The 14,014-nt window shown below is 42.1% G+C and overlaps 1 protein-coding gene across 2 annotated transcripts; it reads right to left on the bottom strand.

Moving 5' to 3' along the window:
- Positions 1 to 161: 161 nt before the first annotated feature.
- kctd3 (potassium channel tetramerization domain containing 3) lies at positions 162 to 13,857 on the bottom strand. 2 transcript variants are annotated; one of them, XM_075463139.1, is made up of 19 exons: positions 13,130 to 13,857; positions 12,681 to 12,734; positions 11,662 to 11,707; positions 11,147 to 11,220; positions 10,983 to 11,041; positions 10,380 to 10,460; positions 10,049 to 10,183; positions 9,462 to 9,552; positions 8,821 to 9,011; positions 6,300 to 6,415; positions 6,095 to 6,182; positions 5,707 to 5,823; positions 5,366 to 5,536; positions 5,086 to 5,241; positions 4,566 to 4,662; positions 4,277 to 4,470; positions 3,997 to 4,135; positions 3,764 to 3,886; positions 162 to 3,191 (listed from the first exon to the last, which is right to left on the bottom strand). In XM_075463139.1, the coding sequence occupies exons 1-19, from the start codon at positions 13,198 to 13,200 to the stop codon at positions 2,627 to 2,629; spliced, it is 2,568 nt and encodes an 855-aa protein (XP_075319254.1). In that variant the 5' UTR covers positions 13,201 to 13,857; the 3' UTR covers positions 162 to 2,626. The 2 variants fall into 2 exon arrangements, with proteins under 2 accessions (XP_075319254.1, XP_075319263.1); XM_075463148.1 differs by lacking the exon at positions 13,130 to 13,857 and adding an exon at positions 12,985 to 13,120.
- Between the last annotated feature and the right edge of the window lie 157 nt (positions 13,858 to 14,014).

Here is a 14,014-nt window from a genome sequence, read left to right on the forward strand (position 1 = left end):
ACAATGACATACAAGGAACTTTAAATAAACAGATATGTATTTCTTTTAGCTCGTTAGCATCTGGCTGTAATATAATGTAAACATAGCCGGAGGTGCTTTGAGAGACGGAAGATAAAACAGACTGTGGACGCACAACCATGTACCGAAATACACTTTAAATGTCATAGATATATATTTTTTTAATTATCTAAAATAAACACTAGTAAGTTACTGTAATATTAGTATTTATAGTGCAAGGGCAAATGCATTTAGGTCCAATATATGATTACATCAATACAGGCCTTATATGAGCGTACACGTCTGTGTAAACACAGACAAACACAGATGCATCCATAGTAGGATTTTGTTTTGAATATGTAAGTCTACTGTCTGCACAGTTAGTGTATCAAAAGGTACATCTTTGTACAAGCAGCGACCACATGGTCATATTTGTTTACAGAAATCAGAAGCAATGACGATGTTGGATTTGGCTAATTCTGACATACATTTCAGGGTATTGTTTATAGGTTTAGTTAAAGTACCAGAGATCATGAGCTGGTCAGACAAAAAATAAAAAATACCTCATCACAGATTTATCACAACCAACTGTTTTGGTTTCTTTCACTGTATACTGTACACACATTTTATGGTGTGAAGCATGGAAGTGAAAGTGAAATTGGTTCACCTCACAAACAAAGAACATATAACAGCAGACGTTCCCACGGTCTTGGTCTGAAACTTAGTATTTCCACCTTAATCTGTGTTAGTTATTTACAATTACAACAGATAGCTTCATGTGTAATGCCACTAATGATTAAATCCAACTTGGCCTGTTGTGAATCTGTTTAAACGCCATTTCAGCCGAAGCCAGGATGAATAGGTCCGTTGGGTGCCTCCACATTGATCTCCATCTCCACAAGCCTTTGGTCACAATACTGTATGCTTCAATTCAGATACACTGATAGTTAAGTAAGGCACTGCACCAGCCGTCCAACACAAGACAACACATGTTGAAACCTGTTCCAAGGGGAGTAAAGTGATTTAGTGTAAATGTAGGTCCTTGTGTAAAGTGAAGCATTAAAGTGATTCTAAAGATGAAAATAAAAAAAATAATTAGTGTGATCTTTAACAGGCACTGCTGGGGGGGGGGGGGGGGTTCAATTTAACCGGGACCACGATCATTTCTTCTTCTGAACTGAACTGTAATCCCGAATAAGCACTGCACGTAGCAAATGACTTCTCTCTAATAAGACAAGTACTATTAGATAAAAGTAAGTATTGAGTTAAATGGGTTGTTGTCACTGTCCGTGTGTGTATGATTTTAACGGGCTATGCCACTAATTTTCTGCTTTCAAAAGCACAATTCAAAACGTGTCATAAAATACTTTTGCTGTGTTTGAACACACAACACTTTTAAACTATATTTAGTAGTTTATTGGTACAACAGCACAAGAACTAACGGGTTCAAATTTTGTTTCTGCAGCCATTAATTGCGTAGAACACATCAAAACTGGTCAGAACCTTCACGAGTAAAGCAGAATCTAAGTTTGTCTTGTACATCTTAACTCCACTGTTGCATAGTACTGAGCTGTCGACCGACCAAGCCTAAATGTTGTATTGCATAGCTGACCAGCAAAATCACTTCACCGACAGCTGTCAGTTGTCTTTTAGTGTCAACAACAATCACCACAGAGTCTCCGGCTGTCTAAAGTATTCTGGGATTCGAGTCGCTACCAAGACTCTGGCTTTGTAGCGAGTGTAAGGTAAGTTAAATCCACCGCATAACTCCTCATTTCATGTCCCTTGTTTTTTTAAAAAGTCTGCTCTTTCTGAAAATCCATACAGAGGTAGTGTATAAGTCAGGTGATCATTTGGTTGATCAACAAATGTGTACATTTAAGCTGTCATGTTGCTGCTCGATTTCTGTTTGATATTATGTATTTTTCGGTCTCATATTTTCATGAGAAGTACCTCTTTTTTTCTCCATAGACTTAAGTATTCACAATAATTAATTTCATGATAATGGCTTTTTTTTTTTTTTTCAGTAGGCCTGTTTTCTTCATGTATCTGACCTCATCTGCGACCTAACACTTGTGTTTCAGCAAAACGGGCAGCAACATTACACCTTTGTGTAGCTGATCAGACTCCTGTCTGATCCTGTGTGTTTATGGATTTGTCGAATGGGCAACATCAACACAGCAAAAGTAAACCATTTCAGACATTCTTCGAAGCCGAGTGGGCAAACGTAGACTTAAATGCGTGAACGTCATCACCAGCCTGCTGAGACGGCCTAAACAAACACCAGAATCCGATAAAAGGAGCTCCAGTTTCACCAAGGCTTAAAGAAAGTGCCTTTTTCAAAATGATCCAAAAACAAAATGCATTCCCGCTCCGACTGAGATGTACTGGGATGTTGTAACTGCCTCTTCATGCTGGACTCTAAACATGGTAGCACTCGTGGATTTTGAGGCCCCAGAACAAACAAACAAAACTCCTGAACCACACTCATGATAAAGTGTAGTGGAAGGAAGGAGGCAAAATGGCCAACAGTTGATTTTATCTTCTTCTTTTGCTCTTGTATTCAGCCCTCATGTCTTGTGTGCACCAACAAGATAATTCCAGATTGGGATCAAAAGAAAAGCCGCTCTCATAGGCTGCTGTCCTGACTGGAAGGCTCAGGCGCCAGCTTCCTGTGTCGTGGCGAGGGGGAGGCAGCCACTTTGGTTGGGGAAGGTGAGGCGTTTGCAGATGAGTCACTGCCCCCACCCTCAGATCCAGAGGGGAGGGAGGAGAGGTGTGGAACTGGAGGAGCCCTCTTCCTCCCCAGAAAAGCTCCTTCTTGTACCCCCTTCTTCTTCACTCCATCTGTTTTCACCCCCTCTCCGCCTGATGCAACACCATCTCCCTCCTCTGGCTGAGGGGGCACCTTTCGCCTAACATCCCCTCCTGGAACTGGGCTGTCTGGCGGGTGTCGTGGAGATTCTTGACTGCCTTCTGCTTTTGTCCCCGAGATGCTCCCAACAGTGACATTAGAGCTTGCACTGGTGGTGCGGGAAGCCCAGAGCTCCATGACCGAGGCTCTCCTCTCCCTGTCCTCAGGCCCAAAGTCACAGAGCGAACGACGCGCATCGAGAGTCTGGTGAGGACCATGGTTTGATGTCTGGCCTGTGTTATCCAGGATGCCCCGGCTCAAGCTGAAGTTCTGGAAGTCTCTACGGGAACATATACAGGGGTCAGTTACAGGACAAGCACAACTCAGCGTTTTCTAAGCTTATATGCACAGAGCATAATCAGATTATTATCAGGAAGGCAAGCACAGACACTCCATTTCCAAAGCAGGTGCCTGTTCCTGATTAAAGAAAGCACCAGCACTGGATAGTCTCTACTCTAAATCCAAAACTCTTTTTTCCTATTTACTAAATGTCAGTAATTCCGTGTAGGTAGGTCAATGGATAGAAAAGTGCAGGAACTTTTCAGGACAAAGAGCATCACAAGAATGATCAAATCTAAAGTCACTTAAATACAATAAATAATGTGTAAACTTTTTCCCATCGAGGTGTTGCGCAAGTGCTCATAGTGTTAGATCATTTGTGTCAGATGCAGCATCTAATAACTATGAGGATTAATCGATTTTGATTGTAAAAAAAAAAAAAAAAAAGGAAAAATGCATCTAAGAAATGGTGTCTTTATTGCCTTATTTCACTGATAATCCACAATGTAAACAAAATGACCAGTATTCTTATGGAAGGAGTGCAATATCTGGACCAGTTCGACAATAGTTCACCTGTAACTTTGGAAGGACTCAGTTCGCCGAGCACGAGCCAGCAGGGGGCTCTCTCTGTAGGGCCGCACAGCTCCGTAAGTGGCCTGGCTCTCGGGGATGGGCTCCTGGGCCTGTAACTGCAGACTGAGGCAGAAAGGTGCTTTAAATAAAACAGTATCTAACACTACAAAGAGAATGTATGTGTTGGTAACCATAGTAAATGCATGGCATGTCACATGTGCTGTCTGCCTAACCTCGAGCAGGACTCTCTGAGGCGCGAGTGATACAGCACAGAGGGGGCGGGGCTAATGCTTGGCGTTGCACAGCGGGAAGTACTCAGGTCACACTGGTCCAGCAGCTGTAGCAGCTCCTCCTCTGTTGGTCCACCTACATCTATCAAACACAAGAGCAGCCTCACATCACAAATACAGAATGTCTTTGAAAAAAACTCCCACATTTTATCTGACGTCTTGTGATCTCTTCATTTTGTTAATATCGCTCTGCTTCCCCTTCCGCTGGTCTCTACATCCTCACCCTCTTTCTTCCTCTCTTCTCCTTTGTTCGCCATGTCCATCGCAGTAGTCAGGTCCCACATTTGGATGCTGCCGTTGCCATGGCCAGTAAACAGATAACGCCGCGGTCGGGATCCCATTCGACTGGAACCCTCACACTCCCGTACCATGAAGCAAGAGATGGTGGTCACATCCACTGACTGCACCTCACAGATCCTGAAACACAGAGAAATGTGAAAATGATGCATTGCTACATAAAAATGTCAGTCAAGGGCAACACATAACTGAGAGGTGGATGGATAACGCTGTACCTTTTTCCAGTTGAAGAGAGTCGCACAAACAGTTTGTTGGTGATGGGGATGACCTTCTGGATGAACACCTGTTGGTCGTCTCTTTCTCCAAATGGACCTGAGAGCAGAACACAACAAAGCCAATGGCCTCTTTGACACTTTTAAGGAAAGTTATCCGACTCTGCACCATAATTTGATTGGGTTCTTCGTTTTCCTATTCCTCAACAGGATTCATGAACTTCGGCCTCGTGTAAAAATGCAACAATACACACACACACACCCCCTCTGTTCTGACCGTGGAGAAGATGAACTCAGAGGCTTGAACACAATAAAATGCTGGTTCACCAGCAGCTCTAAACATGTGTTAGGTCTTTAGCAATTTTCAGTGCTTTTCAAATGAGGTGAAAAGCAAACAGTGAACTGTTCCAAATCCATCAACACAGTTTTCCTTGTGTGAATCCCATGCGACAGTTCCTTCGTTCATATTGACCCGAATTTGTATGTTGTGTTTCAACGAAGCTTCTCTTCCCAACATTCTCACCTATATCGTTCCCAGAACAGTAGCTTCCGTGACTCTCCGTCTCCTCCAGGGACAGGATCTTAAAGGAAGCCAAAGGAGTGGAGCCTGGCTGTGTAGAGATCATCCCCCTGAACCGGGTCACCGTCCACGTGCGAACATGGTTGTTGTCTGCACATACTGACAAACATAAAGAAGAAGAAAAAAAACAACCATTTAACATTTCAAACCCAGGAAAACACCTAACATAGAATGAACATGAAAACGGGGCGTTCATTATACACCCCTGCTACACCTTCCTCACCTGATACCAGATGTTTCTCAGACAACATAATCTTTGTCACTGGGCTCCTGTGCACAGTGAATGTCTGGAAGAGCTGAGGACCTGATCCCACTGTCTCTGGGTGTTGCACAATCACTCTCACTGCACCACTGCTAGTTCCGTAGGCGATCTCTATCCAGTTTCCACTCACGCCTGAGAGAAGGGACAGGAAAAGGCAGACAGAATAACACAACACAACACACACACAGGTGAGTAACTGCCAGGAGTGTTATTTAATACGTTTTTTTTATATTCTGGGTGCTGAGCAGAGTTGAAACAATAAGAAAAGGAGACAGTAGGTGATGAGTCAAATTTCCTCTTACTGGTTTTAGGCGTGAGGTAGACCGACAGTGCTGTGATGGCATCATTTGACGGGTCATGATAAAGTTCAGTCACAAGAAGATCATTGTCCTTCATCCTCAATGGGAACTTTTGCATATCTGAGAAGAAGAGGAAGGCTAGATGTTAAGATGTCCGTGTTTTGATTTTATAGTGCTTTCTGAAATGCGAATCAGTCACTTAGAACTATCTCCTATTGAAGCTTTTAGATATAGAACTTTTATAAGCTTTTAATGAGGAATGATCGATGACTGTATTAGAAAGTGTTAGAAATTCACTAACATCCTATAAATTAAGTGACAAAATGAAGACAGGTTAGGTTAGGTTAGGTTAGGTTAGGTTGTGTCTGTGTGTGTGTGTGTGTGTGTATACCTATGTAATAGATAGAGCCATTGTTGCAGCCCAATAGTAGAAAGGATCCTGCTGTGTCGCAACTAGTGATAGGAACTACATCTTGAACCTGATGCATATAAAAAAAAGTCTGTTAGTCCAAGACTTTTTTTCTCTCACTACAAATTGAATAAAAACACTTCCTCTAACTCCCTCTTTGTTGCCCCAACACATCTACATATCCTACCTGCCAGTGTTGCGTGACAGCATTCCACACCCCAACTTTTCCTGTGTGGCTTGTTGCTACGAGCTGGTTGCCAATGAAGAAGAGGTCATCAACGGGTACACCGAGACTGAATACACCTGAGATGGAGAGTGAGGACAATGATAGGAATTACCACGCAGTACTTGTAGGAGCCAAAGAAAAGTTAACGCAGATTAAAGCTGGAGCCAGAGAAATCACAAATCATTAAGTGTGGGGGAATGTGATCTAAAAATAAGAAAAAAAAACATTTAAACATCATGACACAGTTCCAACCCATTAACAGCAAAGACCTGGAGGACATATTACGTCAGCTGAACTCCTCCTCTTGCTGTTTAGACATCCTGTCAACAGCTTTTTTCAAAAGGGTCTCAAATATTTTGGAGTCAGACCTGTTACTGATCGTGAACTTGTCTTTAATGTCGGGTGTGTTTCCAGAGCCACTAAAAACAGCTGTAATCAAACCTCTGCTGAAAAAGGACAATCTTGACTAGACACAAATGAACAACTACAGGCCCATCTCAAATCTCCCACAGCTTAATTACTTTTTAAAACAAAATAACTGCTATGACACCTTCCAGTCAGGTTTTAGACAGTACCACATTTGATACAGTTGACCACAATATATTACTGAAACGACTGGAAAACTGGGCAGGTCTTTCCGGAACTGTACTAAACTGGTTCAAAACATACTTAGAGAACAGGAAGTACTTTGTGTCAATAGGTAACTTTACATCTGAGCACACAAGAGTCACATGTGGAGTTCCCCAAGGTTCCATCCTGGGACCTTTTCTGTTTAACATCTACATGCTCCCACTGGCACAGTTTATAAAAAACAACAAAATAAACTACCATAGCTATGCAGATGACACGCAGATATATATTACAGTGTCACCAGGAGACCGAGGCCCTGTACAGGCTCTTGGTAAATGCATTGAGGAGATTAATGACTGGATGTGCCACAACTTTCTCCAGCTAAACAAAAACAAAACTGAGGTAATGGTCTTTGGAGCCGAAGAGAAACGATTACAGGTCACCACAGAACTTCAATCTATACACCTAGAAACTACCAACCAGGCCAGAAATCTGGGTGTAGTGATGGACTCAGACCTAAATTTGGAAAAACACATTAAGGCAGTAACAAAGTCAGCCTACTATCACCTTAAGAATATATCAAGGTTAAAGGATCTGATGTCTCAGCAAGACCTGGAAAAACTAGTCCATGCATTCATCTTCAGTAGGCTTGATTACTGTAACAGCATCTTTACAGGTCTACCTAAAAAGTCAGTTAGACAACTGCAGCTTATTCAGAACTCTGCTGCTCGAGTCCTCACTAAGACCAAAAAATTGGACCACATCAGTCCAGCTCTGAGGTCTTTACACTGGCTGCCTGTCCATCAGAGGATAGACTTTAAAGTTTTGATGCTGGTCCATAAAGCTCTGAATGGTCTAGGACCAAAATACATCAGTGACCTCCTGACCCAATATGAGCCTTCCAGACCCCTCAGGTCATCTGGATCCGGTCTTTTATCAGTTCCCAGAGTCAGAACCAGACATGGAGAAGCTGCATTCAGCTTCTATGCTCCACATGTCTGGAACAAACTCCCAGAAAGCCACAGATCAGCTGAAACACTCAGTGTATTTAAGTCCAGGTTGAAGACACACCTATTTTCAGCTGCGTTTGAATAAAGCTCCAAATCCGAAGCTTGAGTTTCAAAACTTAATTACATTTTAACTACTGATTTTATCTGATTCTATCTATTGTTCTTATTTCTTTCTCTTTTGTTTAAAATTTAAATCATGCTTTTTATTTCTACTGTTTTAATGTCTCTGTAAAGCACTTTGAATCACCTTGTAGTTGAATTGTGCTATACAAATAAACTTGCCTTGCCTAAAAATTCTTAATATATTCTGGACTAACAAGTAATGGGGCCAAACTCTGAAATACATCATGAGAGAATACTTTTTAAATATCAGGGGTTTCTTAAGCCCCGTTTCCACTATGCAGTCCGGTACGGGTCGGTTCAGAACGGTTTGCTTATTTCAGTGTCTCCACTACCACAAAAGCGTACCGGTCCCATGGTACCTTTTACCATTTTTGTAACCCTTCTGCTTGGGGTACCTACCACACAGGACCGGTTCCCTTGGGGAGGAGCCTGGAGTGCTGAGGAGGTGCAGGCTCTGCTCTCCGTTGTTGGTGAGGAGGCTGTGCAACGGGAGCTCGATGGCGCTGTGCGAAACAAAAAAGTTTTCCATCTGATTGCCGCAAAAATGGCAGAGAGTGGTTTCAACCGGACCGCGAGCTAGTGTCTCATTAAGCTGAAGAAGCTTCGGAGCGATCGATGGAGTGACGCTTCGGCACGCACTCCGCCCACCCCTGAGGGTCCCCTTTGTACAGTGGGAACGCAAACTGACCCCAAAGCGACCCGATACGAAGTGACCCGAACCTTACTGACAGTGGAAACGAGGCTTTAGTCTGGACACCTTTTTAACATGGTCAACTTACCTATCTCATTACCGCTGCCTCCATCTTGGATACTCCAGAGGATGATGCTGCTTTCAGAGGCGGCAGCCACCATCTTGTCTTTGTCTCCATGTGGACCACCCACAACCTTAGCATTAAGTGCAATACGTTCAATGGTCCAGTCAAGGTAGGGTGAGGAAAACACCTGCTGCCATCCAGATGATTCCTTTATCCTGTAATGAAGGCATGCGCATGTTATTCTGTGGTTTTACATTTGTTATTTTGCTTGGGATTTGCCATAAAAGATTTTTTTTTTTTTTTTTTTAAACATGGTTGGTCGTAAAAAAAAAACTGTCTCCGCCCCCAGTTTGGGATAACATCTTTGTCTAAGACCTCAGTGGACAACAGTGTGACAGCAAATCAAATTTTGGTTGTCAGCTGTACACATTTTAACTTGCATTCCCATGTTGTACAAAAAAAAAAAAAAAAAAAAGAAATTCAATTTAACATATTTGTCCCTCACTCCATTTTCATGAAATAGACTAAATTTGACTGAACATACCGGTACAGATAGAGCAGTGCTTAGTAAGGAATGTCAGGGATAAAAGAATAACGACACCTTCACATCATGAATAATGGAATGCTTCCCACTAACAGTTACATGACAAATGTCACAATATTACCTGTAGCAGATGACAAAGTGAGCATAAGCTGCCACAATCCAGTTGTGGTGTCCTGCTATTATCAACACTTTCCTCGGGTCTACCACGGGTCCTAAACAGACAAACAAAATACACACAAACATGCTTCTTTCATTGCCTGGTACTCAATGTCTTTTTTTACCCGATTATTTGTTATTTTCTGAATAATTGAAAATGGCTCGATATGTATAGCAGGCATATACTCTGTGTTCACTGTGGCTAACTGTACTCTTATGATACCGTCAGCAAGGATCTGGCAGATGTGGAACTAGGCTACTTCAGTCTGTGCTGTTAGCAAACTAAAAAGATGTCAGGTCACATTAGCTGCAGCACTAATGCACTCTCAGAGACAAACACAAACAAATAAAGAGCTATACTCTCCAAGTGAAATGCATCTGGGACTCATATGAACATGGGCAAACTGCGACAGAACCAGTATGCCTGCTGGACACAGTTTGTGAAGGGCAGGCAGAAGACAATGTATCAAGATAGGGTTTAATCCAACTGTTAAAGTAAGACTCACGGTCACATTTGCTGCTTAAGATAAAAACCAGTCCCGGGCTTCTTACCCAGTTTGTGGGTGTCATCTGTGCCAATTGAACCAGACAAAGGAGGGTGAACGCGGCTGAATCCCTCCGCTCCACTTGGACCCGGTCGCTCATCAGAGGCTGCTGAAGCAGGGCTCGACTTACGGGCAGGGATGGCTGTCAAGGAAAAGGAAAGGTTTGCTGAAATATATCAATAGAAATATCAATTTTAAGCTCTTATACTATATCAAGGTGGGTCACTTCCATCCTTGATTTGTTTCTTGTGAAACCTTAATAAAATATAACTCACACCATTTTCAGTGTCACTTTCAGATTCACGTCTTTTTTATTTTTATTTTTTTTCCCCTCTTACCTGGAGGTGGCAGGTAACCGTGGAAGAGGACGCTGCCACATGACGAGCGGTCCAGCTCCTCACACAGCAGGAGGCGCCGTACTGCACACGCGTACATACACCACACAGAGAGGAGCAGACGCAAACATTAAGTGAAAAACTTTCAGTCTTCAGTTTGGATTTGCTATGCAGAGTCCCTCAAAGTTAAAGACAAACCGCTCATGACCAGTCAAATCCTGTGTTTGATTTGAAGCACTTGTGCATTTTCTTTGCACTGAACCACGTGTAACGCACAATAGTTAACAAGATGACCAGCTTTCACAAAGGTAACCTTTTCTGTCCAGGTCTGCAGACAATGCAGGGAAGTTCCAAACGCTGAAACAGGATGTAAAACTACATGTACATGGAACTAACAGTGTTATGGGTTTGATTTTGGATAAGCTGTATCAGAATCTCGCACAATTGTCATCCAGTTCACTCTAAGGATTGTGGCTCACTTGTAATGTTGTGGTTTAAACTCCAGGGGATACTTAATATTAGACAGAAGCAGTATACGTGTGTCAAAATTGTGTACTATTAACATCACCACTAACTCCATTCCCTCCTTAAATCTTGTTCACCAACCTAAAGGAGTAATCCCGTAGAACTCTGCTTCATGTCGCAGGACGCTGATGTTGACACCTCTACAGAGAGGAAAAAAGAACACATAAAAAACACAAAACCAGACATAGTTTCACCCGTACATAGATGGTCAGGTATATTCTATTAAACTGGCCTTGGCTTCTTACCGCAAGTCGAGTTCTTTGGTTCGAAGGAAATTGAGAATTGGTGCAAAAGCTGTAGGATCTCTGTCAATAAATATCTGAAAGTGAGAAGTTCAGGACTTATTGATGAGGACTGAAAATCCTGCCGTGTGCATTCAGCCACATGGTTTGGACTTGTTATATTAGCTGATTAACTACCAAGTCACAAACAATTTTAACAACTGATTAATCGTTTAAATTTAACCCTTTTTTTTTTTTTTTTTAACTATTCTAGAAATTTCTATTTGTTTTACAGCAATATTACTGATTAATATATATATATATATTAATTAGCAGAAATAGGTTCATGCAAACTGTACAGACACAGAAAGGTGATTGAAACTGAAATAACTCATACCTGCTCTAACGTCATAGGAATAGTTCTTTCCTAAACCTAATATTTTATGATTTTTACTGTTTAACGTTTTGTTTTGTGTCATTAAATGTGGCCTGCTCCTGCTGCCCTACAGTTAGAATAAGAAGCAACAAAGCCTACTCACAGCTCCAGTTTCATCCCGAAGAGTGGATATCCTCCCACTCAGTAAACTGCAAAACACACACACACACACACACACATACACACACACACACACACAGTTCTCCACTTAGCCCAGGCAGTTCTCAATTTCCACTTAAAAGCAGTGTAACCTATACCTACATTTACCTATGCACCAAGAACACTGTGCTTACCTGTTGACTTAAGTCTATATTAATAACCCGTCAACATGTGTTGATATTTACCACCACAGTTGTTCCAATTCAAGATTTGGTATTTAAAAATGACTCGAGACTGAGGACAGCTGGGAGCAGAGAGACTGACAGGCAGGCAGAGTGAGAGACAGGTGCAGCTGACAGGCTTTTACACCATTTGGTCAGCTGTTGTCAGACTGGGCTGATTCACGTGTTTGAGATTTGTTTAAAACAAATCCAACCAGCCGCCTCACAACTGTAGTTCTCCTCCAGGGTTAGAATCGCACTTAAAATAACTTGATGGTGCAGATCACGCAGAAACATTTGGGCTGTTCTGAAACCCCAGAAATGTTTGTAACGTGGGACTTTTTCCAGTGTCCAACAGTAAATGTCGAGGGGTGACACAAAACTGAGCCTCAACAAATCAGCAAAGTATAAATGACACCAGTTCTCTTCCAGTCAGTGACCATACCAGACTGTCACTTTTCCACCAAAGGACCGGCAAAAGGTGTGAAGCAAAAATTAAATAATACAACATTCCAACTTAACATGAATAAAGTAAATATGAATTTTGTACCATAGCCTCAGTCTTTACAGTCTGACTCCCCACATGTTGTGATGCGTTGCAGTTTCTGCACAGAGGCTGAAGTCTGAGAGATTGTAGAGAAGCTACACATTTTCACAGTGCAGCTTGGAAAGCATTAATTCACATCAGGTGAGCATGCAGCATTAAAGTAGGAAAAGCACGTTCAGATACGAGGCGATAATGAGGAGCCATAAGCCGCGTGAACTGGTGAAGACTCAAAATGCTGACAGCTTTTTAACCAACCTTGAGAAGAAAGAGTCTGGGATCCACATCAGTGTGTGTCGTGAGGTGCTGAACCTACAAAATAAAAGTCACAATAATAGCATGATTGTGACAGAAATCTCCTCATGACAAATGCCGGGATCGAAAATGTGTCCCTGGATCATTTGTTGATTAAACAAAGCTCAACGCTGTTGCTCATAAAAACTGACGGACGTAATTATAACAAGATAATGGGTTGTATTTTGAAGAAACGGTACAGTGTGTACGATTTGAATTATTAAATTATTTCTATGTGTAAAAGCAGGAGGAAGGATGAAGGTATGACCTTATGTGGCGTGTCTTCTTCTGTTACATCCACGGGCGATTGGTCATGCAGATATTATCATGCACGCAAGTAGCCAGAGCTCAAATTAAAAAAAAAAGAAAGAAAGAAAGACAATCATCAGTCGAGGTGTCCTGCGGACTCTTACCTTGTCCCACCGACATTTAACTGGATGATCTCTCCCATCCCCGGCGATGCATTGTTGCCATTCGTGGCCATGATGACAAAACTGAACCAGAGTTGTTGTACGGAAAACACACTGTTGTTATAACAGTTTCTGTCACGGAGGCTAGCTTGCTAGCGCTCCTCTATGCACTCAGCTGATGCCCCGACTCCACAGCCTCTCCTTCGTCCCACCTTCCATAAAATATCCGCTACACACGACCTATACGGACAGGGTCCGCATCGTAAAGCCTCCGCATAGTGGATTAAAGGAGGCAGGAGTTTTTTTTATTATTATTTTCTTTTATCAAAAAGACAGCCCACACGAAAATGTCTCTATTTCTGCAGTGAGTTTGCCCGTTTCGCTGCCCTGCATGTAAATCGCTGGATATCAGCTTGCGCAGAATGTTAGCAACGTGAAACAGCTGTGCCACCAGTCCAGCCGAGGCAAGAGAGTTCCCCTCTCACAACTTCCGTCTCCGCCGAAACACCAGCCGGTGCTCCTGTTTTTATACCAATCGTGTATTCTCGTGTTCAAACGGCGTATGACGTGTTGGCTCTTTGAATGGGTGAAATTGTTACGTGACATAAAAGCCATTTTTTTGGACAAAAGTGTAGACTCATCGGTAACGCCGTGTTCAGTATCTACATTTCGACTGACGTGGTCTATCTTGGCACCGTCAGACCAAACATACTCGTTGGATGTTTTACGACAAGAAGGCTATTCTCACTAATTTTATTTTAGTTTATTTTATTTTATTTTATTCTATTTGCTTGTTTTTACTTTAATTGTTTTCATATATTTTATTGTATGCTGCTGCAACAAAACAATTTCCCAAATTGGGATGAATAAAGTATTTATCTATCTATC

This window comes from Odontesthes bonariensis, chromosome 1 (genome assembly GCF_027942865.1).
Source record: "Odontesthes bonariensis isolate fOdoBon6 chromosome 1, fOdoBon6.hap1, whole genome shotgun sequence".
Classification (NCBI taxonomy): domain Eukaryota; kingdom Metazoa; phylum Chordata; class Actinopteri; order Atheriniformes; family Atherinopsidae; genus Odontesthes; species Odontesthes bonariensis.

Coding starts and splice junctions, on each gene's coding strand:
- kctd3 (XM_075463139.1), bottom strand. CDS start 13,200: ATGGCCACGAATGGCAACAATGCATCGCCGGGGATGGGAGAGATCATC. Junction 10,461..10,982: donor CTACGGGATTACTCCTTTAG/GTTGGTGAACAA, acceptor ACGCGTGTGCAG/TACGGCGCCTCCTGCTGTGT. Junction 3,192..3,763: donor GAGTCCTTCCAAAGTTACAG/GTGAACTATTGT, acceptor ATGTTCCCGTAG/AGACTTCCAGAACTTCAGCT.